General features: G+C 39.5%; 1 protein-coding gene across 3 annotated transcripts in view; it reads right to left on the bottom strand.

Annotated features, from left to right (window-relative positions):
• The window catches only part of MAPRE2 (microtubule associated protein RP/EB family member 2), a 161,758-nt gene that overhangs the window by 43,840 nt on the left and 90,826 nt on the right, over positions 1-27,092 (bottom strand). For all 3 annotated transcript variants that reach the window (XM_025931273.2, XM_025931271.2, XM_025931270.2), the window contains one exon: positions 25,280-25,407. In XM_025931273.2, coding sequence (XP_025787058.1) covers positions 25,280-25,400 — 121 coding nt within the window. In that variant the 5' untranslated portion in view covers positions 25,401-25,407. The remainder of the gene's footprint in view (positions 1-25,279; positions 25,408-27,092) is intronic.

Here is a 27,092-nt window from a genome sequence, read left to right as displayed (position 1 = left end):
GGCTGATTTTTATATCATGCTAAGCGACTTTCCCAAACCAAGATTAGATATTCACATACATTTTCTTCAAGTATTTTGTGGTCTCAAGTTTTACATTTACATCCTGAATTCATGCAGAATTTATTTTGGTCTAGGACATAAAGGATGGCTCTAATTTTAGTTACTCCAAATGTTGGTGGGAATCTGTCATTTTTGGCATCCCAACACTTGGGCACCTTCCTGTCTAGTGGATGCTACAGTGCCCTACCTCCCATCCCAGTATGGACAGGGGGCAAATATCCTTTTCCCCATCCCCAGCAGTAAAGATGCAGGCCTGTGACCTGGGCTATGCCTGGGTCTCAGAGTCTTGACAGTGACCGAAATACACAGGGGATACTAGAATTTAATCATGGTAGCACTGGTGGGATCTAGAGTCCTGGGACAGCAACACAGTGGCATCCTAGTCCAGTAGCACAAGGGAGGCTCTCTTTCCAGCTTTGGCTTGGTTTCCCATGGTCTCTGAGGTACTAAATATCTTTCCTATAAGTTTGTCTCTGCATATGCTTGCCAGGATTATTTTCTGCTATTTTCTTTTCTTTTTTTGGCGGCGGGGGGGGGGGGGGGGGAGGAGGGTTTGTGAGTGCAGCTTTTTGTTTTATTTTTATTTAAATTCAAGTTAGATAACACACAGTGTAGTCTTGGCTTCAAGAGTAGAATCCAGAGATTCATCTCTTACATATGACACCCAGTGTTCATCCTGAAAAGTGCCCTCCTTAATGCCCCTCACCCATTTAACCCATTCTCAACTAGCAACCCTCATTTTCTGCTATTTTCAACCACAAATCTCAAATGTTAAAGTAACCTAGGTGTTGATCATCATCATTTCATAAATAATCTATGTTTTTCCTGAGGAAAAGCATTATCTTTACTATATATTGCTTTCCTAATACAGGCATTCAGGTCTCTTTCCAGACAAAATAATTTTGGTCTGTCCCAGGGATAGCTCATACTCTTTGCTAATTAAATGCTGCAATATGTGTTATTTTTTATAGAATAATTTCCCTTTTCTCAAAATTGTCTTAAACTTTATCATGCATTTATTCTATTTTTGTATTTGTCATTCATGGCATATAGAAAATAAATTTTCTTTGAAAATTAGTCATTTGCTAAGTAACAGCTCTATTGAGATATAACTCATCTATCATAAAATTCAACCTTTTAAAAGTACAGTTGATCCTTGAGCAACATGGGGGTTATGGGCACTGGCCCTCCGGCACAGTTGAAAATCTTCATGTAACTTTTGACTCCCCCAAATCCAAACTACAAATAGCCTACTACTGACCAGAAGACTTAATAATAACAGTTGACACCTTCTGTAGGTTATGTTTTCTATCCAATTACTACCTTATAATAAAGCTAGAGAAAATGTTAGGAAAATCCTAAAGAAAAAAATACATTTAGAAAATGTACTGTAGGGGCGCCTGGGTGGCTCAGTCGGTGGGCGGCCGACTTCGGCTCAGGTCATGATCTCGCGGTCCGTGAGTTCGAGCCCCGCGTCGGGCTCTGTGCTGACAGCTCAGAGCCTGGAGCCTGTTTCAGATTCTGTGTCTCCCTCTCTCTGACCCTCCCCCGTTCATGCTTTGTCTCTCTCTGTCTCAAAAATAAATACACGTTAAAAAAATTTTTTTTTTAAATAAAAAAAAGAAAAAAAAAAGAAAATGTACTGTAGTGGGGCGCCTGAGTGGCTCAGTCGGTTAAGCGTCCGACTACGGCTCAGGTCATGGTCTCACGATCCGTGAGTTCCAGCCCCGCATCCGGCTCTGTGCTGACAGCTCCGAGCCTGGAGCCTGTTCCGGATTCTGTCTCCCCTTCTCTCTGCCCCTCCCCTGCTCACACTCTGTCTCTCTCAAAAATAAACATTAAAAAAAAAATTAAATAGAAAATGTACTGTATTTATCTAAAAAAAAAAAACACGTAAATGGATTGATACAGTTCAAATCTGTGTTGTTCAAGGGTCAACTGTAAACAAATTCTGTGCCTCTGAAGATACAGAATCGTGTATCCACCACTACTATCTAATTCCAGAAGATTTTCATTATCACCAAAATGAACTCCATACCTGTTAGCAGCCACTCTCTCCCTTCCTGTCCGCCCGGATCCTGATAACCAATCACTGATCTATTTTCTGTCTCTACGGATCTGCCTATTGTGGATATTTCGTATAAATGAATCAAAATATGTAAACTTTGTGTCTGGTTTACCTTAGCAAAATCTCTTCAAGGTTTATCCATGTTGTGGCGTGTACCGGAAGTGCATATTCTGTTCTGTGGCTTAATAACATTCGATTGTAGGTATATGCTACATTTTATTGATTTACTCATCAGTTGGTGAACATTTGGGTTTTCGCTTTTGGGCTATTAGGAGCAATGCTACTATGAACTCTCATGTACAAGATTTTGTGTGGACTTAAGTTTTCAGTTCTCTTGGGATATGGTACACCTCTGTTTAACATGTGAGGAACTGTCACACGGCTTCCTATTTTACATTCCCACCAGCAACATACAAGGATACTAATTCCTCCACATCTGCACTAACACTTACTGTCTTTTTGATTCTAGTCATTCTAATAGGTGTAAATTTTGACTTAATTTCCCTAAAGACTAATAATATTAAACATCTTTTTCATATGCCTTTTGGCCTTTTATATATCTTCTTTGGAGAAAGGTTTATGCAAATCCTTTGCCAATTTTTAAATTGGGTGATTTTTCCTTTTATAGGGAAGGTGAAAAATCTCCATTTTAGATACAAGTCTCTTATCAGATACCTAATATGCAAACACTTTCTCCTGTCTGTGGATTGCCTTTTTACTTTCTTAATGGCATCCTTTGAAGCACACACATTTTTACTTTTGATGAAGCACAATTTCTTTCTTTCATCACTTGTATTTTTGTCATTTCTAACAAACCACTGCCTGCCTAATCCAATATCGTAAGGATTTATACCTACATTTTCTTCTAAAAGTGGTATAGCTTTAATTCATACACTTAGGTCAATGGTCCATTTTGAATTATTTCTTATATATGGTGTAAAGTTTGGGTCTTTGTTATTTTGCATGTAACTATTCAGTTGGGGCACCATTGTTGAAAAGACTATCCTTTCCATTTAATTGTCTTGGCACTCTTGCTGAAAATCAATTGCTATCAATGGCATAATTTACTATTTCTGGAGTCTCATTTTTATATTTGTGCAGTAACAGTCTTGATTACTCTTTAACTCTCTACTGCACTAACTTTGTGCAGTAACATTCTTGATTACTCTAGCTTTGTAGTCAATTCTGAAATGAAAAGTAGAAGTCCTCCAACTTTGTTTTTCCTTTTCAAACAGGTATTCTGGTTCCCTTGCATTTCCATATTAGTTTTAAGATCAGCTTGTCAATTTCTGATAGGGAGTGGATGATAGAGGCTTGGAAAGTACTGCCATTGTAACAATAGTAAGTCTAATCCATGAACATGGGATGTCTTTAATAATGTTTTAAAGTTTTCAGTATATAAGCCTTCCACTTTAAAATTTTTATTTTCTTCAATTCTACTATAAGTTGAATGGTATTCTTAATTCTATTTTTGGATTGTTCATTGTTAGTGCATAGAAATATAATTGATTTTTGGATATTATCTTGTATATCCTACAACCTTGCTTAACTCATTTCAGTTACAATAGTTTTTTCTTGGCACTTAGGATTTCTTTGCATACAAGATCATGACATCTGTAAACAGAGATCATTTTACTATTTCCTTTACAATGTGAATGCTTATTTTTCTTGTCCAAATGCCATGGCTTGAACCTTTAGTAGTATGTTAAATAGAAGAGCTGCCAATGTACATCCTTGTCTGGTCGTAGTGGGGGAAAGCATCTAGCTTTTCACCACTAAGTATGATGTTAGCTTCAAGTTTCTCATTATCAGAGGAAGTTGCCTTTTTCCTCCCAATGTTTATGTATTTTTGAGAGAAAGAGCACGGGGGGAGCGGCACAGAGAGAAAGGGAGACACAGAATCCGAAGCAGGCTCCAGGCTCTGAGCTATCAGCACAGAACCCGACATGGTGCTTGAACCCATGAACCGTGAGATCATGACCTGAGCCGAAGTGAGATGCTTAACCAACTGAGCCATGCAGGTGCCCCAGGGGAAGCTGCCTTCTATTACTAATATTTTTAACATAAAAAGGTGTTGAATTTTGTCAAATGCTTTTTTTTCTGCAATTATCACATGGCTTTTGTCCTTTATTCTATTAAATGGTGTACTATACTGGTTTCTTTAATCCCATTTGATCTAACCTTGTATTAATTCCATTTGATCATGGCATATAATCCTCTCTATATGTTGCCAGATTCATTTTGCTAGTATTTTGTTGAGAAATTGTGTCTATATTCATAAGAGATATTGATCTATAGTTTTCTTGTGATATCTTTGGTTTTGGTTGATACTGGCCTCACAAAGTAAGTTCGAAAGTGTTTCTTCCTCTTATTTTTTGAAAGAATTAGTGGAGGGTTGGTGTTTTTTTCTTTGTTTGTTTAAACATTTGGTAGATTTCACCATTGAAGTCATCTGAGCTCAGGGTTTTCTTTCTGGAATTGTTTAAAAATTACCAATCACATCTCTTATTATATAGATCTATTAAGAATTTCTATTTTATCTTAGGTTTCAGTCTTTTCAGGTCTTTCTAGGTTTGTATCCACTTTACCTAGGCTATTTGGTTTTTAAATATTCATTTCCTAACTTATGAGTTCTAATAAATTTTCAGTTGTTTCTCTTTAGTTTTCTAGGGAGAAATAAAGTGATACATTTTTGTACTGTATTTTTGTGTATGTATATATATAATGTTTATTACATACTTTTTCTTTAACAAGAGTATCTCATGTCCTTCCTCTAAGTCAGTTATTGACCACTGATTTCTGATCCTAAGGAAGTATTTTTCTCAGTTTTACCAAGAGTTGTTATCAGGAAGGGATCCTGAGTTTTACCAACTACCTTTTTAGCAACCATGGAGACAATAAAAAAGTTTTTCTCCTTTGATCTATTAACTGATCAATAACGTTCATGGATTTCCTAATGTTGAATCATCTTTATATCCTTAGACTTAAGTCCTACTTCGTGATATTTACAAAGTTTTTATTACAGTGCGGGTTTAGATTCACAAATACTTTATGATTTTTGCCCCTATACTTGTGAGGCTGTCTGCAACTTTGTGTGCTTTTGTCCTGGTTCTGATTATTCTTTTAAGTTTAAAAAATACATTGGGGAAATTTTCATAATTTTGGGAGTCTAAAAGCTTGTGCACATAAAAAAAAGGCTTTGATTAGATTGCTCATGGCAGTTTGCTAGCTGTATACCCTCAGTTTTTTCCTTCTCTATGCTTTCAGAACCATATAAGTATCAAACAGGTGGAGTAATTTTTCTCCAACAGGCAATGTGGAAAGAATAGATAATATTAGCATTTCAGGTAATTTCAGGTACATTATGTGATCATTTAAGGTATTCTATCATAGGTCAGATTTTCTAGAGTCAAAGGAACCCCTGAAAAATTTTAAGAAATATCTTATTGACCTTGGGGAGCTATACTTAAGATTTGTTGTCACTGCTCCTGGGTATGTCCACTACGGGTATTTTCAACTTCCAGTTCCCCAAATCTCTACTGCACAAGACACATTATGAAAAGGATACTTTGAAATTAATTGTTGCTAAGAACATGGTTAAGGGTGCTTACTGGGGCAAAAAACTATAATCATGGCATAACTTGAACAAGGCTGTTGTATTCTCTTTTCTATCAAAGGCTAACCCCTCCAGCTGTGCTGTAGATCCCATGTCTGCTCATCCTCTCGTTGAGGTCATGGACTCCAGCTACTCTTAGTCTCTCAGAAATTGCAATGCGCCAATATCATCTGACTTTGACATAATAAAAATCTTTCTTAATTTCATGTAATCCTTTAGCTACTATATCATTTGTCTCCTCCTATTCACAACAAAACTTGACAAAGTTGTCCTTATTTCCATTGTTTACCATTCAAACCAATCCTAGTATCTTCCAATCTTACCAAGTTCCAGTTAAGGTCATCAATAGCTTCTCTGTTACCAAAACTAACAGTCCTCTTTCTTCATCCAACTCAACACCTCTGAATACTGTCTGTCTTGTTGACCATCCCTTCTTGAAATTCTGTATTTTCCTCCTTAGACAGAATGGGTATCAAAGAACTGATCAATTCAGCAATCATTACTTTTGCCCTTTAAGTCTCAGCCAGCCACAAACCAGAATGCTCTTCATTGACAGGCATACAGATTTTTGGGCCATTTCCTTAACCTTGCAGTAACATGGCCTACATTTTGCACAGATCCCACTTCCATCAATTTACGCTAAGGTTGCCATTATTCAGAACACATACCACTCCTTACTAAGGAGACTAACATGGTTTCCTAGGAAATCACTATGAACTCCTTCCCCACTCTATAGTGACCTATGACGTGGCCTCTGTCTACCTCTCCCTTGTCTAACTTCCCCTTAGGAAGCTCCTTTCACACTGGCTTCCTTGCTGTTTCTGGAACACTTCAGGCCTGTTTCTGCATTATGACCTTTATATAGGCTGTTTCCTCTGGAACTTTACATTCTTCTTGCCATTCATATCAAGGCTTGGATGTCACCTACCAGGAAAGGCCCTCCCATCCCATCCCATTTGAAGGGACTCTCTTGTCACTCTTCATCATGTCATCCTGTTTTAGGTCTATTTTATTAATTTATATGTTAGTCTGTGGCTTCCCTTCCCTTGCTGCAATAGAAGGTTCAAGAGAACTTGCACTTTATCTGTCCAGGTCCCTTCTGTATCCCGAACTTTGATAGTGTGGCCTTTAATATCTGGTCAATGAATCAAAGTTTACCTATAGTAGCAGCTGAACCCCAACAAGGGCTAGTCGATGGTAAAATTCTAATGTTACCAAAGTCCCAAATAAAAGTACGAAAAGAGTTGCTACATATTTTAAGAACTCATGGGGTAAAAATTAAGCAAAAAAGCAATCTAAACTAAGAACCACTCTGGAAACTAAGTGTGCTGAAAGGTGAAACATAAGCCTCCAAAGGCTAAATATAACACACTCTGGTAAAAAGCAATCCAAATTGTAGGATGTTGTGTTTAACAAGATCATGATGGGCCATGTTCTGAGCCTGTGAACTCAAGGCACGTATGCATTTATGAGGGTCAAGTTCTGAAAATGAGGGAGTAAGTAGAAAGTAAGGAAAATGTTCTGTCTTTGTGCCATGCTATGCCTGCACATGGTTCCAGTTGTTACAACCAAAAGTGACATAATGGAGCTAAAAAGTTTGGGGACAGGAATCCAAAATGAATAGGTGAGGCACTGTATAAAGGCAGAACTCAAAAATGAATACCTAACCCTCCAAAGATTCAAGGATGTACGATTTAAATCTATGGAATCATGAAAAGCATGAGAAGATAAATAATCTCATTTCTACCAGATTTAGTATTAGGGAATCAGGATAAACTGACATTTTTAAAAGGAAATGTTCAGACAACAAGAAAGGAAATGTTAATTTACAGATTATATCATGCCAAGAAATAAATGAAAATACCCATATTTATTTAAAATGTTAAAACATTCGTTATCAATTTTTAACCTGAACCTCACAGAGGTATTTTTATTATCACCATCCTATTTTACAGATTTGGGAACAAAGTTCAGAAAGTCATCCAGCTAATGAAAATAACAGAAGTGGAATTTATACTCTGATCTGAACTTCAATTTCTTAAATACTTCCTCTTCTCTATGCTGCTTCTAGGAAATTATAAGCAAAAATTCAAAGAAAGTTTGGAAAATTTCTAGATTATAATTCTGTAAGAAGTCATAAAATGAACTGGAGAACATACGAACCTTTCAGACTGATGTCAGAGGTAGAGGGCCAGCTGTACCTTTCCTAGTTATAGAAGAATTTGGGCTGAAAGCATAAGAGACTGTTGAGAACTGAGAACAAACTAAGGGTTGATGGGGGGTGGGAGGGAGGAGAGGGTGGGTGATGGGTACCGAGGAGGGCACCTTTTGGGATGAGCACTGGGTGTTGTATGGAAACCAATTTGACAATAAATTTCATATATAAATAAAAAAAAAAAAAAAAAAAAAAAAAAAAAAAAGAAGAATTTGGGCTGGATAGATAGTTCATTTACCTGTCCCTGTGTCATGATTTTATATTTTTTAGTACATATACACTCATAAGAATTTCATTTTACATGTTTATGTAATGTATATACAAAAATGTACGTAAAATAGAATACATATACATTATCTCATAGCACTTTCCCTAGGAATGTGACCTTGTCTGCAGAGAAGACCTTCAGATATATTGGGTTTTGCCACAAAGAGCTACTCAAATTGCCCATCTGATGTTCTCACAGGCCAAAGAACTATTATATACCAATGTCTGTATCACTGGATTCAATTTCAACTTTCCACCATCTTAGGTGGTACTGATGGAAGGGTCAGAAGAAAGACAACCTTAATTTACTGGACACATCCACACAATTCTGTCAATATAGGTAAAGGACTTCTAACAAAGCTGCTTCAATTAGGACCACAAAGTGGGCAGAGAAGGATAGAGAAATGAGCTGTTGGTCTTTAGATCTAAGCCTTAATCATCTTGAATAGACCGTGACCGGGCATCACACCTTTCTAAAACAGCAGAATCCCTGTCTGCAAGACATCAGGTTTGGATAGATCTCTAAGCTCTAAAGTTAAATGATTCTCCAATTCGGTCACCAACTTCTCTTTTAAGGGATACTTGATATTTCTGCTAATTAGGAGACAACAATGCTTCATTATCATATGACTAAGTCTTTTGTCAGAGCTCTTGCTCCCAGCCTTTGCCATCTTTTGTCATGGTTGCTGGAAGAGACACTAGGATATCACTGCGTCTGGGGTAATGCTCCCAGGGGCACACACAAACACACACCCCTTCTAGATGACAGTTCTTCCATGTATTCCTCCTTGAGCTCTTGACATTTATATTCTCAGCAACATAACTGTGTTCTGTCACCTTCAATAGTTGAATTAAAGAGCTTTCACATTAGAATACTGTTTTTACACAATCATCACAGGATCATTCCGGCTCTATTTGAGCATTCGGCCCTGTCATTCCTTGAACATGGTCTGCAGAAGCATGGCTGTAACTAAAGCTCTCATCTCATGTTGAAGGCAGTATTCTATTCCCCTCTGGGAAATCAGAGCCTCATAACAAGGAAAGTGAGACTGCAAAATACAGGGTTACAGATTTCCAGCACATCAGCAGAAATCTCCCTACCTACACAAAGACGAGGGCTTGAGGAGCTTAATGGTAATCGAAAATAATGCTTTGAAACATTAACGTTTTAAAGGAGTTAAAAATCCTCAAGTTAGGCTGTATTTTTCTAATCCAACAAAAATACAATTACGTTAGTAGTAGCTTTGTTTTTGTTTTTATGGGCATCTCCCCCATTCCTGGCACGAACAGCTGCTTGATAACTTCAGTTACCACAGTATGATTTAACTCCCTTAGAGTGAACTTAGAGCACCGTCTATTTCACCTGCCCTGAGTCACAAGTGCAAAAAATAAAGATCCAGAGGTTCAGAAATCTGCTTTCAACGGAGCTTGTTCTCTGGAATTCCCATGGTCCTCCACCGAGCTTCCCGCTTCTTCCCACTGTTTGGAGTGATGTCAAATTTTTATTCATATTTTAAATAAGTCCCAAAGACAAGTAACTTTTAAATGGATTCCATAAAGAGGAACAGGAGCAATAACCAGCAGGAAGATTTCAACTCCCACAGACACAGAGAAGGCTCACGTGAACTGTGCCGAGTGCTGAAAAGCACCCCATCCTTACCCTTCTCCACATACAGAGTAAGTTGTCAAAGGACATTTTCATCTCTTCTTTCACACAACAAGAAATACACCAGCGATCGCTATTCAGGCAGATGGAGTTTTAAGAGCATCAGCAGATAGACTACAAGGCCTTGCCAAACCATGTGGTTGGGCTCTCATCTGATAGGTACACTCAGGTTTTTACTAATTTAGAGGATATAAAACTTTCTGAAGCATCTTATGACTTCCAAATACTAAGTAACAGAAATGACAAGTACCGCACAAGAAATATTGACGAAAATAATTATACATCAAGAGATGAAGTATGCTTACTATGGTGAGCATTTCATAATGTATGTAATTGTTGGTCACTATGTTGTAACCTGACACTAATATTGTAGAATACTTTATTTCAATAAAAATGGAAAATTACAATCTTGTAAGGCTGCAGCAAATTGCAGTTAAAGGTGTTAACATTCTCTGCTTACAGCCTGCCTTTAAGAAGCAAGACTACTTTTTAAAAGGTAATGTTACCTTTATACTGTACTTCTATTAAGAAAATTACAGAGCAATGTTGAAAGTGAGACCTGCTGTAGAGAAAAAACTGATCAGGTATTAAGATTAATGTACTAAGTTGATTTCTAAGTGCTTCTTCACCAAAAAAGCCATGGAAGAATAAAGATTTTCTTTTTCTTTTTTTTTTTTTTTTCAACGTTTATTTATTTTTGGGACAGAGAGAGACAGAGCATGAACGGGGAAGGGGCAGAGAGAGAGGGAGACACAGAATCGGAAACAGGCTCCAGGCTCTGAGCCATCAGCCCAGAGCCTGACGCGGGGCTCGAACTCACGGACCGCGAGATCGTGACCTGGCTGAAGTCGGACGCTTAACCGACTGCGCCACCCAGGCGCCCCAAAGATTTTATTTTTCAAAAGGACTGTCAATGTAGCAAAAATCTCCATATGAAATAGTCCTTAAGATTTTATGTATCGTTTTTTTTCAAAAAATTTAACATTTTTCATTTATTTTTAACAGAGAGAGACAGAGCATGAGCCAGGGAGGGACAGAGAGAGAGGGAGACAGAGAATCTGAAGCAGGCTCCAGGCTCCGAGCTATCAGCACAAAGCCCAACATGGGGCTCCAACTCATAAGCCGTCAGATCACGACTTGTGCCGAAGTCAGGTCCTTTAACTGACTGAGCCACCCAGGCGCCCCTACATATCATTATTTTTCAATAAAAGGTAAATTTTAGAGAAATAATTAGAGATTATAATGGATAGAAATGTACAATACACAGAGCTGTTATTTTAAGGGCGGTATTTGTGAAATAATTGTTGCAGAAACTATTCTCTCAGTTGAAAATTAAAATGTGAAGAATGCTAAAGTATGACTGGACTATTTCTGGTTGTTTTTTTCAACTAAATGGTGATTACCCTGTAACTTGTCATCTTGTGTTTCAAAGTTTTTAGGAAAAAATACAAAATTTCAAATCTGCCTATTGATACAAAAAAAGATTCAGCCAAATAAAAGAATAACGAAGTGGGAGATGAAGAATCATCTTCTTGATCTGAAATACTTTTCATTTGCTAGTTGACAATCCAGTGCTGGGAACCTGGTTTCACTTCTAGTTTCCAATACCAGTGATTTCCTTTAGGGTGATGGACTCAAATTTTACCAAAACAAGCTGTCTAACATACCCAGCTTCATACAGAAAGATCTGGCCTCTACATGGGAATCAAGAATGAGGGAAACAGAAGCACTTGGAGCACAGGCAGGCATGGTGTGCAGGACAAAAGGTCACTGGCTTCCAGGGAGTCTGATGCTGAAACTGGCAGCGAGATGTCCCAATAGCTTAACTCCCTGAATAGAGCTAAAGTTAGCATTTGGCATTCCAGACACAGGAGAAAAGGAAGCACAAAAAGCTTTCTTACAAATGAAAAACAAGGTAGAAAAGTACATTTGAAACCCACACTGAAGGGGTCAGTTTTCTTATTAGGGTCATCAATACAGAAACTTCTGTAAAGCTGTGACATCAGGGGACACAGTTTTCTTACATGTGCATTCGGTATTTTCACGTTGTTTTGTATCACCTCCTCTACTTCAACGGACAGTTTTTTTTAAGTGTTGAAATTACCTATTTAAAAATGGAAGATTTTACTTAACGAAAGCTTGAGGTGGCGGCAGGAATCTGGAAAAGACGGGTTTTGTATCTAATTTTTGTGGTTATAGATCACTGCTAAAAAAATGCCAGTCCATAGGTGACATATAGGGATTTCACTTGATTAATCAATGAAAAGCCAGTGAACCAACAAATACTTATCGAGGAATACTTACTTAAAGAACCAAGTAACTTAGTTTTGAGAGATGAGACCTAGGAAAATGAGCAAACACACCAAACTGGACGTCCTAAAGTATATGGCAGAGACAGAAATACTAGAGCGCTTAGTTCAAAAATTTTGCCCAAGAGAAAGCCAAGAAAGAGTAAACAATATTCTCAAACAGATGAAGTCAAGTCCAGCTTGCATGGTCATTTCCAGTCCTCAAATGGTTTAATAACCTTTAATGTTGAGGTTATAGTGACCCTAAGATTTTGTACAGCCCTGAAAATTAACATCAGAGACAGCTCACATCTTGTTGAGGGTGACCTGGAAGAAGAGGAAGGTGGCACTGGGGATGGACCTCAAGGGCAAGCATTCCAAGAAAAGATAAGGAATTAGATCCTTTAATGAAAGAGGATTTGAGGCAACTGTAGGTGAAGGGTAGGGTGTAATGGGGGTAGATGCTGCAAGGACTGTTTGTAGCAACTGCTCAAAGCTTTAAAAGCCAAGAAGAGAAGCAACTTAATTTGATAGGTAGTGGAGAACCAATGCTTATTTCTGGGCATAAGTGTCTTTATAGAAAAATGCCTCCTAACATATGCCATTTTTAAGCTCCAGTTTTTTAGAACGTTATCTATTTTAAGGGAAAATGAGACTAATGGCAAGAAACCTAAAGCCTATACACTCTTCCCAATTTTTCAAGGAATTTCTACTGAATCATCATCCATGTTTTTTTTTTTAAAGTTTTATTTATTTATTTATTTGGTGTCGGGGGGAGAGCGCACGAGTAGGGGCAGGGAGCAGAGAGAGACGGAGAACGAGAATCCCAAGCAGGCTCTATGCTGTCAGCATGGAGCCCGACATGGGGCCTCATCTCATGAAACATGAGATCATGACCTGAGCTGAAATCAAGAATCGGACGCTCAATGCACTAAGCCACCCAGGCGCCCCACTGCCCGTACCATTCTATCAACAGTTCAACATGCTAGGCCACTATGTGAATACTAGGTGTCATCAGCTGATGAAGCAGCTTTTAGTACAGTGCAAGATGGAGTGATATGAATTGAGCGGCACAAACCCACAGTCCATTTCTCCACAACAGACCACTCTCTACAGTTGCTCTTTTTGTGGCTGAGGTCAGTGTCCCTGGGAACTCTTCCTAGATCTAAGTTATTTCATCTGTTTCACCAAGACTTACAGGTGAGGCCTCCCTACTTACCAGCACGACCCCAACAAATCCAGTCTACCAGCTCTCACCAATGCCAGTAACATGCTCTACTTTCCAGAAGCAAGCATTCCCTTCCCCCACAGCTCCCTGAGGAGAGGTCTGGTGGACAGAGAAACTCCAGAAGGCCAGGTGTGGTATCAAAAGAAGAACCACCATTTAACATTCATGCGGACTGTGACACATTCAAGAATTTTCTATAATGAATTGCTTTCTTTCTATTTCACAGATTTATCCCAGAACACTTTCGCTTTTCTAACAATTTTCTAACAATTCTAGTGTTGGGAGGAATCTAAATTAGTATGAGGAATGTATGGGCATTTACTTGAGGGATTCAATTACAGGACCACAGGAGAAATTAAAAAAAAAAAAAAAAAGGCCAAGTTTTTTAAAAAAAAACACACACAATTACATATAATTTTAGAGTTGACATACACATTTTCATTAGAATTTGGCACCTTATCCAGTTTCCTGAAGTTCTTCCATGAACTGTCATACAATGTAATCTAGAAGAAATCAAAGTGGAGAATGATTCTCTTATGGAGGGGAGGAACTGCAGGAAATCGTGTTGGCATGAGTTTCCCATTTACATGCTTCTTATTGTCAAATAATTTGGTCATAAAAGCTTATGAGTGTTAGTACTTGGGTAAGATCAAACCCTTGGAAGGGAGGGGACAAATACAGAGAGGTAATTTGCAATCTGTCTGAATTACGTAATGGTTACAGAGTGGAAAAAACCCAATGTGCAGAGCCATGCAGAGTTGCCAAGCAATTCAATTATTTTTTCCAGGTAAGCAATCCTAACATGCCCAAGCATTTGAGGGCAGCTTCTGACACTCCTTTCTTATAATGTCTACATGGTTGATAAGCTGTGTATTTAAAAACATCATTTAGAAAAACAAATAGGTTAGAAAAAGTATTCTCCTTTGAAGAACAAGAAAACTTGAAGCTACTGGTTTGATCATCTTAACTGTGTGGAAACTAGACAGTTTACTAATGGTTCAGATATTCCCGTGCACAAACTGCCCATTAGAGTTGTGGCCACCTGAATGGGGAGACAGGCTAGACATTTACTTTTCTCCCGGGACCATGTCCCACCTTTGCTTTATACTTAGGGAAGCTGGAAAAAAAGGAATCTGAGTGCTCTGGCTACAAAAGTTATCAAGGAGAACTTTAGCAGTAAAGGAATCAACTGGTCTCCACTGGATACGATCAGTATTGTTTTTATATAGCTATATCCCCACATCCCTACACCTGACACATTGTAGTAGGCACTCGGTAAGTCTGCTGTCTTTGGGAATACAAAGCCAAATGTTAAACATCAAAATGACATCTGAACGGTACCTTTACTCAGGGTACCACAGTACCTTGGGTGGTGCAGTGGGTTAAGCATCTGACTCTTCATCTTGGCCCAGGTCATGATCTGAATTCAAGCCCCACACAGGGCTCTGTGCTGTTGGTACAGACCCTGCTTGGGATTCTGTCTCTCCTTCTCTCTGTCCCTCCCCTCCCCTGCCTGTGCTCTCACTCTCTCAAAATAAATAAACTTAAAAAAATTTAAATGGTACCCTTACTCAAAATCCCCATCTTCCTCTTCTTGCCCTGAATCTTATCCATATTAAAAACCTAGTTTGAAAGACATCTCAATTAAATTATGCTTCATAAATATTTACCATCCACTAAATTTGCATGGCTATTTGGCCAAAGACCCAAACAAGGCTAAGACAAAAACCTTTTCTAGACTAAAATAATCTTTCTTTGAATACCACAGCATTTACTACTTGAAACATTCCTGTCCCTTTTCTGCTGCCTTGAATCCCAATCTATGTTCCAGAGTCTTATGCACACATGTGCATGCATAAAACCCTGCATCTTTTCTCTGCCTTCAGTAACATTTTTCTGCCTAAAATGTCCTTTTGAGACTTGTTACACTTGAATAGAAATTTCTCATTCTTTAAATGTTAGTCCAAATATCACTTCCTCTATCAAGTTTTTCTGTTCTTTGTACAGACTTCACTATTTTATTATAATGGGTATGGGAGCCCAACAGCAGGTTGACTTGCATTTTAATTAACAATCTCTCTCCTAACTGACTGGTGAGTAACTCATTAAGACTGGGAATGGTGTCCAGTCCACCTTTCTACTGCATTAGTAGGTGTCTACTCTGACTATAGACCACTGACAGCTCTAGAATCTCTATTTGGAAAATAGGAGCTGCAGCCTGGGTGGAGTTGGGAAACAGATATGGGAATAAGGGGACAGAACTGGACGGGAAATGGGTGAATATTCCTCAATGTTGCATTAGCATGTCCCTTCATAAAAGGCTAAGAAAATCAACCTTCCATGCCGAAGGGGTTGGATAAGTACTGACAGAGGCTCTTAGCGTAGCTGTTGCAACCCAGGTTTGCTGAACTCAGTGCAATACTGGGAAAACAGTGATACCTTGATGTCTAATTCCTTTGGGGGAGGCCAAGCCTGTAACAAAATTTTTCTCAAAGATGTTATTTTTCCTCAAGAGCACAGAAAGGAAGAAATGAGGATGTGAGGTCCTCTTAGGTACAAGCTTGTTAAATCAAGCCTGGATTCAATGTGAGGAAAGGGCTACATTTTTGAGATTCAAATGGTGGATTGTGCACCCATGTGCTTAAGTGTATTTCTAAGGAGGCATTATCCAGGCTACTGTTTCACTGGCCAAGGATAATTTTGCGAGAGCTGAACAAGCTCTTCCAAAGCGGGTGGTGAAATCTCAGAGCCACCGTGTCTTCCTTGCAGGGAAAGAGTTCAGAGGAGGAGAGGAAACCAAAAGGAACAGGCAGAGAGAAGGAGAAGCTCTTTCTCTACTCCATCCTTTGTGGGTAGAGCAAGGAAAAATTAGAAGATGGGGAGCAAGTGCCTGTGTGATTGATTCTACTAATGTCTCACTACCTTTGGTGAGAAAGGTCTTGATGAGACCACTGGGTCACATCCGTGTCATCTGAAGAATTACCAGATACATCTCAATTCTTCAAGTAGTAATAGAAAGGATTAGGATGTGGACTTCGAACTCCTCCTTCTCTAACATCCTAGAGATGTCTAATGGGTTCCTGATTAATGGATACGGAAAGAAAAAAAATCAAACACACACATGTGCACACAGTGAGCTCTCCATCACACCCACAGCTGCCATACATACATCAAGGAAAGCATAAGGTTATGATCCAAGGACATCCCAGTTCTAGTGTCAGACATGAACATTTGGTATCCTCTTGTATAAAATAGAAATTAAACATTCCTATTCTTCCACACAGGCTGTTATAAGAATTAAAGTAAATACACATAAAAGCACAATGAAAATGGTCAAGAGCAATATATAAAAGCTGAGGCCTTAGGACAGCATTATCATGCCCCTCAAGTATACAACTATGCATTATGTTCCTGGTTAAGATCATCAGAGCTATAAGAATGAACAGGATTGGATTGGATTGTTTCAGATATGAAATATGAATCTCCAAAATGCATGTTTTAGATTCAGAGGGCAAAGAACCAAAGAACAAAAGGAGGTCCTTGGCCTCCCACCAGCACAGGAAGGCTATGAACACATTCCCAAGATCCTCCAGTTTATCTACTCAAAAACATCCGAGGGCTTCTCCAGGCCTGAAGTCTTTCCCCAGATAAACATATGAGGTGCTTAAGTAATCACAAGTTCATTTATGAAAGGAAATGACTATTTTTCCCCAATTTTATACTCTTCCTGTTAAAGTCTTTAGATGGTTTTAGCTGAAAAGGCAAAGAAAAAGAGCAATATGAATACCAAATAATGTTTTATAAGGAACATATCTGTCTTGTAAAGTAAATGACAGCTTTGGAAAAATCAAAACAGCTCACAATATATTGGAACACACTTTTTAAAACTTAAGATACTTGTTTTTATACATCTTGGTGAATAACCTCAAAATAAATACACGCTTTTAAAGTAAGCAAACATCTTATAAAACAGAGACAAAAATCCAAGGAGAAGGGGCTCTACAGGTTTCTGATATTAGAATTATGAATTACAAAGGAGCCTTAAAATCTGCCATGTCCTTGGACTCCAGCCTGATGTTTCCCAAACTCTTCACCAAGAGTCCTGGGACCATGGAGTCAGGACTCCAGGCAGTGTACCTGACGGAGTTAATCAATGCTGGGGCTTCTGAGATGCATGCGTAGTCTAGGCCCTTTACTTCCATCAGTACCACCCTCATCAGATGGGACTTACCCACATTACAACAGTGCTCATCTCTAGATTCAGAACCATGGGTTCACTGATGGTTTTTGAGCAGGTAAAACTCAGTAGAGTCTTACTATAGATTAGAAGAAAAGAGAACCTGAATCCACGAAATTACATGGTAATGAGTTTCTGGAATAGCAATATACTTACTAAGAACTCAGACTGCATTCATCTATGACATCTGAGAATTTTCTCAGGTAAGCGAAAATAATGAGACACAAGTCTAGAGTTGAAGGGATCACTTTGTACAAATTCATATAATTACTAAGTTTTTGTGATTTGGTTAGAATTCTCAAAGGTAATCATCTGGGTTTCTAATAATATGTCATTAATTAGTTTTGTTTCTGTTAAGATACTATAATTAGTTCATTGTGATTACATGTGCCTTGGTTTTTTGTTAAGTGTAAATACTGCCAGTCTTCAATAAAATAAGCACGTTCCAGGTGATGTGTTTTCCCTAGCCTATTTCCCCAGTGTTCATCATTACCTATGAGAGACTCCAGTAGAAATGAGTAAGTACACCAAGGACGTGTCTGTAGATCTGTGTTTGTGAAAAATATTAATGGAGTCACATAAACTTATCTAGTTAGGGACCTGAACAGTCATCACAGAGGACTGGCATTATGGACTTTAAAATATTCGTTGCGGGACACCTGGCTGGCTCAGTCAGAGGAACATGTGACTCCTGATCTCAGGTTGGGGAGTCTGAGACCCATACTGGGTATAGAGATTACTTAAGTAAATAAAAACTAAAAAAAAAAAAAAAAAATTGAAGTACATACTGCCTTTCTTGAAAAGAAATGAGCAATTCTATGGTTTCCTGAGAACATCTCACATGTATGCATAGTTGCTTCAAATACAGTAAAAACAATCTTTGCATACTCCTATGATGAAATCATGAAGAAAAACTCTTTTTCTTAGAGACGACAACATGCTTCACGTATTTAAGGGCTGTACCTAATAAAACACATATTATCTTATCTACTGGTCACCCTATCTGACTCAAGAGGGAGGACTTCTGAGGTCTTTCCCAAACTGTGGCCATTTTAAGTCATCCAGGCAGGACCCACCCAACTCCCAAAGAACCTGCAGGAAGGTCTCTCTCCACAAACTCCTCATGACCCACCCCCACCCCTTCTTTATATACCCAAAGCTCTTCCAAAGCAGCACTTACCACAGTGTTGTCTCTAATCTTTTGCAAGGACAGTGCCCTGCTGTACTGAACTCCCAGAAGACCATGACTATGTCTTATATACCTGGGTTCCCAGGGCCCAGCCCAAGGAAAGGCTCAAAACATGTGTGCCAAATAAAACTCAACTGATTATCAGAACCAAATACTCCTTAGTATGAGCTAGATGAAGATGCGGCTGACTGCTTTCAAAGACGTATCTTCCATATACATAAAAAACAAAATTTATAGGGGCAGTTTGATCAATGAAGGTAAAATGCATATACACTCCAACAAACACCCCAACAAAAACACAGAAGCACCAACTCATGTTTACTTTCAGTATCAAAGTATCAAGATATATGTAAACAAATTTACAAGGGGGAAAAAAAAAAACTAGAGTATTTCATATTCTGCTCAAAAAACAAACTCCCTTTCATCCTAGGCATTAGTTGGGATACTGCAGTGATAGAACCTGAGGCTGGACCACCCCTACTGTTACCCAACTTACTTTTTGCCCCCTTACTCTTTTAATTAGTCAGTAGGCGGAGATATAAAGTAAATGGATTTTAAAATTAAATGAAGTCAAATAGAACTGGAGAAAGAAACTGTCACCAAAGAAAACCCCAAACAAACAAAAAAACCTACCTCTCTACATAATACAGCACCAATATGAACAATATTCCATTATAATACAATTACATCTATAATAGTAACACAATCCAGGATGACTTAAATTTCTTACAGCAAATAATAGTCTGATGTTATAAAGCTAAGTAAGCTCTTGAGCTATCAGACACTGATGAAATATCCTTACTTGGTTTCAGTTCAAGAGAGCCAACAAGAGAAGGTCTACTAAATTTAGACTCTGAGCTGATTTCATCACTAACCTGTCCTCCTGAAAGAGGTCTCTGAGGACAAAAAAAGAAGGCACAGGGGACACCACAATAGGATGGGCTTAACCTATTTAACAGGCACAGACTGTAGCTGAATATGGTCACAAAGAATATTTTGCTAAGGTTCACAGCACCTGTACAGGCCCCGGGGCATGGCAGACAGCCACACCTTTGTGAATCCCAGAGTGTTTCTGTTGAAGCCTCGCTCCTTCCAGAGAGCCATCAAGGACCCAGAATTGTGAATGTGACTACAGTGACTGCAATATGACCAGCTGAATCCACAAGTTTTCCCAGAAGAGAAAAAATACCAGAAACTTGATCCAAGACAGGGCTTGAAACAATTTGGAGAAGCACAAATTGAAACTTCAGTCAAATAGTGGTCATTTCTCTTTCTTTTTAAGCTGGTGAAAAAAAACACCTAAATTTTCCAGCACAAAAAAAAAAACAGTTTAATTCAAATTACACTTTACTAAAATACTAAAATGCTCAGGAAGATCAATGAACTGTTAACCAGTATAGTAACACTACAGGCAGTGTCCACCTGACTGGGGTTTGTAGCTCTGAATCTGCAAAAAGTCAGTGGTTTGCTTGTCCTAAGAAGTGGGTGAGGAGGAGGAAGGGAAGGTTGCACAGAGAGAAAAGGGCAGTCTGCACTAGGCTTTGGAGGTATGGGAGAGCCACTGGTCACGTGCTTGCTGGTCAAGCACAGGCAGTGACTCAGCAGTGGACCCAATGACTTTGCTGCTTTAGGTCCCAGATCATAGGAGAGGATGGCAACACAGAAAAATGGATGTCAAAGGAATGTTTCAAAGGAGATTTGATATATTAGAACAGGGGAAGAGGGGTGAAGAGGAAAAGGTACATTTCTTCCATCCCCATCAAACTCCTCTAGCCATTTTTTCCCATTCCTCCCCTCCATAGAGTCTACTACCTTTCCTGTCACCTCCAGTATGGTATCTCAAGTTGTTAAAGTTGTTTTTAGGGATTTTTAGCACCATGCTGTCCATCCTCCCTCTGTAGTACCTTATAAAATATTCAGTTCACTGGTTTGAGCTGTGTACTAAAGTAAACACAAGGTATCTCAACCCCACTAAAAGCATTAGGAATTTTACAAAGTATACAACAAAGTGTTCTGAAGCTGAATTAACCTAGTACTTCATGTGGTTCAACCCCCTATTCAACTATGGGGAAACCCACATATATTGTTCATCTTTAAAACAGATTTAGGTGAGCAGTGCAGTGTCCTGTTATTATAGGTAGTATTCACATCCACTGATATACTGCTCTCCATTTTATACAGCCTAATCTTTTACTTGAGACATAAAGGTTGCTTTTCACAAGAAGCGAATGCCAACTAAATATGCACATGATTTATATGACCCAGATTTACTGTTCAAAATTTTTTTAATGTTTATTTTTGAGAGAGAGAGAGAGAGAGAGAGAGAGAGAAACACATGCGTGCATGAGTGGGGAGGGGCAGAGAGAGAGAGAGAGAGAGAGAGAGAGAGAGAGGGAATGAGAAGCAGGCTCCAGGCTCTGAGCTGTCAGCACAGAGCCCGAAGAACCCTGAGATCATGAAATGAAGTCGGATGCTCAACCAACTGACCCACCTAGGCACCTCCCCAGATTTACTGTTCAGAGCAAACTTTCATAAGGTGACATCGCTGGGATAAAATAACAGGAGATAAGAGTGAGTCACTTCCATTGTTTTGCAACCTACTACAATCTATTTCCAAGTATTAGACCTTCTCACAACACCTCTCCTTTAAAGAACTTTTAAAATGCTTCTATAAGAAACAAAAGCTATATGAAGGCAGAAAATTCTGAAGAAAAAGGAACACAAACATGAAGAAGCCGTATGTTACTTTTCTATGAGCTAAAGAAAAGCTGTCATTCGCTTTAATATTAGCTGGATTGATATCTTTTAGCTGGAAATAAAAAAAGAAATAGAAAACAATGCAAATGGGGAAAAAATGCCAAAGGAGGACTGCCAGAATTAGAGCATAAGTCTTTGGCAAAAAGAAATAATTGTATTGAATAAGAAAAAAAAAATCAGTTTAAATACATGAAATTATTTTTTTTAATGTTTGTTTATTTTTGAGAGAGAGAGAACGCAAGCAGGGGAGGGGCAGAGAGAGAGAGAGAAGGAGACACAGAATGTGAAGCAGGCTCCAGGTTCTGAGCTGTCAGCACAGAGCCCGACGTGGGGCTCAAACCCACAAATAGCAAGATCATGACCTGAGCCGAAGTGGACGCTTAACTGAGCCACCCAGGCGCCCCATAAATACGTGAACTTAATTTATATTTTACCACAGCATACTAAAATAAAACCACACGTAGACAACTGAAGTAATCAAAATAAAAGTTGAAGAGAAAAATACCATCCAAGAATTTGATTACTTTTAAGTATGATGAGGAGAAATCACTTAGGTCACCAGTATTTGTTTGTTCTTGTCCTAATAGCACTGTCCTAGCTGTCTTCAATGTCTTCTAGAACAATGAAGGGTATAAATAAATAAATAGAAAGACAGCATCTTCCTGCTAAATGCCACTGCTCAAGAATCAGAGACTAAATTATGAATGAGGAAACCGTGCCTGATAGATTTTGGATATTTTAACTTCATTTTTAGTGGTTTGGGGTTTCTCTAAAATGCACTGCAAGCCCTTGGCTACAGCACAGAAGTACTTGGGGTGCTTGTTAAAATGCAGATTTTAGGCTTCACATCCGGAGATACTGGTTTGCCAGGTCAAGGGTCCTAAGAATCTGCATTTTTAAGCAGCCCCACAGGAGATACATGCATATGGTCCACAGTTTCAGGAAACTACTGCCTAAAATAAGAGACCTCTTATGTACCCTATGGATTAACATGATTTAAGCAAACACAACAAAACAAACAAACAAACAAACAAACAAACACGTGACCCTCTGTAGTACAGAGATCATAGTAAAACCTGTTTCAGAGCAGAAAGGAACCTTTAAATCTACTCTATTCTTCTGAACAAATCATCAGCCTTGTAACCTTAGGTAGCCGGGGAGTCTTCTTAATGACAATTATCTGTTCGGTAGGGAGCCAAATGGTTTTCACAGGTGTGCCATCAACCCATGCTTGATAGCAATGTAGCTACAAATGGTTGAAAAATGCATACCAGTGCTTGAAGATAACTGTAGAAGAATCTTTCCAAAATTCTGCTTACAATTTTGTTGAATTCGCCTTACTATAAATCTGAAAGATCTGCAGAGAAACTGCATATATTACTCAAACATCTATTACATCTATTACGACTCTATCTCAAAATCCTAAATGGCCCCTCATTGCATTTGCTAGCAAAACCTCTCCGTGGTCATCAGAGAGAAAGCTGTTAGTGGGCTCCTTTACTACCTAACTCCTTCCTTCTGGCCTCTTTTCTATATGATCAACCCCGTTCCCCTTATCCACATGTACATACACCCACTTTGAGAGTAAGACACATTCCTGTCTTTGCCCCTAGCAGTTGCAAACTGATTTTCATTCCCCCTAAAAGGAGCATTTCTGAGGCAACAGTTATGTGCCAGGTGCTGTGGAGAAACGAACTCCAAGGAATTACGAGGCTGAAGGGATCTGGGTTAGTAACAAGGGAACGAACTGCTAATGACAGTTTTTCCCCAGCAAGTCAAAACTAAAACACCGGAGTGCTCCAGAATGCACCACAAGAAGAGTGCCATCAAATCTGAGTGGAGATCTGCAGCTGAGTTAGATGCAACAGGGGTTGTTTCTGACTGTGGCTGTGGGAGTCATTTCAACAGGCCAACAATATATACCTCGTACGTTCTCACAGTCCAAGCCAGCTTCTCTTAGCTTGTGCTCAAGGGCAAAGAACTGGCTGGTGAGCATCCATTAACGACCTCACAAATCATAGGACTTGTTTGAGGCCTGGGCACAGAGAGGGGGAGTGAGGCAATGCGTAGGTTCCAGCCAACCTCACTGTCCTCCTCGGGGGACAAATGATCACGGGAGAAGAGGTGTCAATAGTAGTGAAAGACTGTCCTCTGGTCTGTTCTCAAATCTTGACCTGGAGAAAGGAGAATATATTCCCTGGGAGGCGTTGGACTCAGGCTTACTGGGGGCTTTCCAAATTCTGGCTACACTTCATGAAATCCTTTTACACACGACCCCCTAGGAAAGATAGGAGAAGGTCTTTCTGTTGCACAGACAGCACTACGGCAGCTAAACCTGCTAACTCCCTTGTATCTGTTATGCCTTGTGGAATTTCACATGAACACAGTTCAGGAATATTTTCTAACACCATTTTTATGTCAGAGCCAGGGAGGAAATCTCTTACCTGTAAGTTCACAAGTAGAATACACTTCCTATTTCCAAAGGAAGACTATTTCTTTGATAAACATTCCAAGAATGAATTACTTTATCAGTGGCACGTTTTGGAACATGCTCCTGCTTTATCATCGATGTTAAATCTTAATTACTTTTTTCTTAAACTCAACATGTATTCCCCACAGACCTACTTTATACCAAGCATGGTGCCACCTTAGGCATCTGACAAAGAATAAAACACAGTCCTGTCCTCAAGGACTCCTGGTTCCTTCAGAGGAGTGGGAGCTGGACCTTCTGGCACAGTGTGGTTAAGTGTTACTCTGGAAGAGTGGGCACCGTGTTTTGGGGGAATCTGGGAAACCCTTCAGAGGGACAACAACTGAGTTGGATTTTAAAGTGTCAATGAGGGGCGCCTGGGTGGCGCAGTCGGTTAAGCGTCTGACTTCAGCCAGGTCATGATCTCGCGGTGAGTTCGAGCCCCGCATCAGGCTCTGGGCTGATGGCTCGGAGCCTGGAGCCTGTTTCCGATTCTGTGTCTCCCTCTCTCTCTGCCCCTCCCCCGTTCATGCTCTGTCTCTCTCTGTCCCAAAAAAATAAATAAACGTTGAAAAAATAAAAATAAAAAAAATAAAGTGTCGATGAGATTTTAACATGAATGAAAAGAAGAAGAAAGACTTTCTCAGCAAAAGAAGCATGAAAACAAGTTATGGGATGCAAAAGGCCATCTGTAGGGAACAAAGAGTATTTTGTGGGACTGAGGCACCGGGGGAGGGGGAGCAGGCAGGATGGGGGGCACGTAGATGTAGAAACTGAGGAGACAGGATGCAGCAAGAACAGAAAGGACTTTATCAGCCATGCAAAAGAATGAATTTTATCCTATAGGAAGGACAACATGGTGTCCAGAAGGTTTTTAAAGAAGGGGTTATAAGACCCAACTTGTGTTTTAGGAACGCAAGAGTGGTGGCTGATGGGATGAGAGATAAGAGCCTATAAATCCAATTACAAGGCATTACAGAAACCGTTCATAATATGCATTGGGACGCCTCTATGCTCTTAGATGCCCGTTATCATTCCCCTCTCCGACACACACACATTTTTTAGTTACATCTGAGTTTTGTCCCTTTAATTATGTATCAATACTGATAATTCTTTTTTCCCCACCCAAGATGTATCATCTGTGGTTCATAAACTAATATTCCAGACGATAGCAGTAAACATTTAGGTAAATACAGGCTTAATAAAATAATCTCTTACCTGAACAAAGCTGTTCCACTTTTGTGTAGTTTAAAGATACTATGTCATTAACCCATGCGATGATGTCATGTCTGCTCATAGTCTCTTGGGTTATCGAGGTAGAATACACATTGACCGCCATTCCCCAACTAGAAAAAGACAAACAAGGAAAAAATTAACTCCGGAACATAAAAGATACCCATTTCAAGGTCAGGAACCCTGGTCCAGACCCTAAAATGTCTGCTTTGGCTGAGTCTTTTCTCTTCTCTCTCTCTCTTCTACATATTTGTTATGATACCATTAAATTTCATGTGTTGTTCATGCAGTATTATCCCACACCTCCTCCCCCGCCCCGCCCCCGGACTCCCATGTTTTTTAGGTTCTGAGACACCGATTTTTCTGATGTAATTTAAAGTCTCATTTTCATCCTTAAGTCTATGCGTGGTATTAAAAAGGTCCCTAACCGTGTGCACTACAGTCCCCTTTATCTTGTACACAACTTCACTGTACTTTCATTACAAGCACTCGCAAACAGTGCCTCCTCCTGCACTCCTCTTTGGGGATGTAAATGGGAGCTCCACTGTATCCAGTTGGTCAGGCTGAAAACACAACACCCATTCTTGCCTCCTCCGTCTCCCTCACCACCACATGCAATCCACCAGCAAATTCTACTGGCTCTACCTTCCAAGTACTTTCACACTTCGGTCAATACTCACCTGATGTTGGGCAATAGTCTTTTCACTGGCCTCCCAACTTGCACCCTTGCCCCCTCACCACGTGTTCTCAACACAGCAGCCAGAGCTATCCTACTGGCAAAAATCAGATGCTTTCTCTTAATTTAAAACCTTCCAGGGGCTCCTGGGTGGCTCAGTCAATTGAGTGTCCAACACCTGATTTTTGGCTCAGGTCATGATCCCAGGGTCATGGGACTGAGTCCTGCATCGGGCTCCTTGCTGAGCGTGGAGCCTGCTAAAGATTTTCTCTCTCCCTCTCTCTGTCCTCTCCCCTGTGTGCACTCTAAAAAAAATAAATAAATAAAAAATCCTCCACTGGTTGCTCATCTCAGAGCACAATCTGAAGTTCTTACCAAGCTTTACAAGGCTTTCTACATTCTGCTCCCAGTCACTGTCCCTCACTCCACTCCATCCAGACCAGCCTTGTGACTCTGGCTTTGCACTCTCCTCACTTCCTCCTCAAGGCTTTTGCATTTGCTGTGGCTGCAGCCAGGACCATTCCCCAGTTTTGAGATGCACTCTCCCTCATTTCTTTCAAGCTCCCCTCAATGCCACTTCATTAAGGGGGCGTCATCATTATCTCCTATTCTTTTTCTCTCTTCACAGACACAGGACAGAAGCTCCATGGGGGCAGGGATTTTGTCCATTTTATTCTTTGTATACCCCTGGTGTCTAGTCCAGTTCAGACAGAGTAGGCTTTCGATAAAATTGCTGAATGCAGGCATGTGCTCCCCCACTCCCCCCATCCCATGTAAGATAAGCAGGGCAGTAGGTAAGCTACAGACTTTTTTTTTTTAATCAGCTTTAGAGAAAACCCACTTCAGAAACAGGCTTCATATAGGTTTCATCAGAAAAAAATTCTCACCTAGCATTCTCTCTCTCTCAAAGCTTTGGACAAAGCCTTTACAAAAAGTATAAAAACATTTGAATAATTTGAAAGACATGTACTGCCTAACTGCATAGATCTCCCCTTTATGAAACTGGGAAAGAAGACTAATTATTAATATATTTCTCTGACCATTTCATGATACCAATTTCCCCAACTTTTCATCAGAGTGGCATATACAGAAAAGGTTTTGTTCAAAATATTTTGTTATCTA

Source organism: Puma concolor, chromosome D3 (assembly GCF_028749965.1).
Source record: "Puma concolor isolate L17-30 chromosome D3, mPumCon1.1.hap2, whole genome shotgun sequence".
NCBI classification, from domain to species: Eukaryota; Metazoa; Chordata; class Mammalia; order Carnivora; family Felidae; genus Puma; species Puma concolor.
This window is presented reverse-complemented; position numbering and strand designations above follow the sequence as displayed.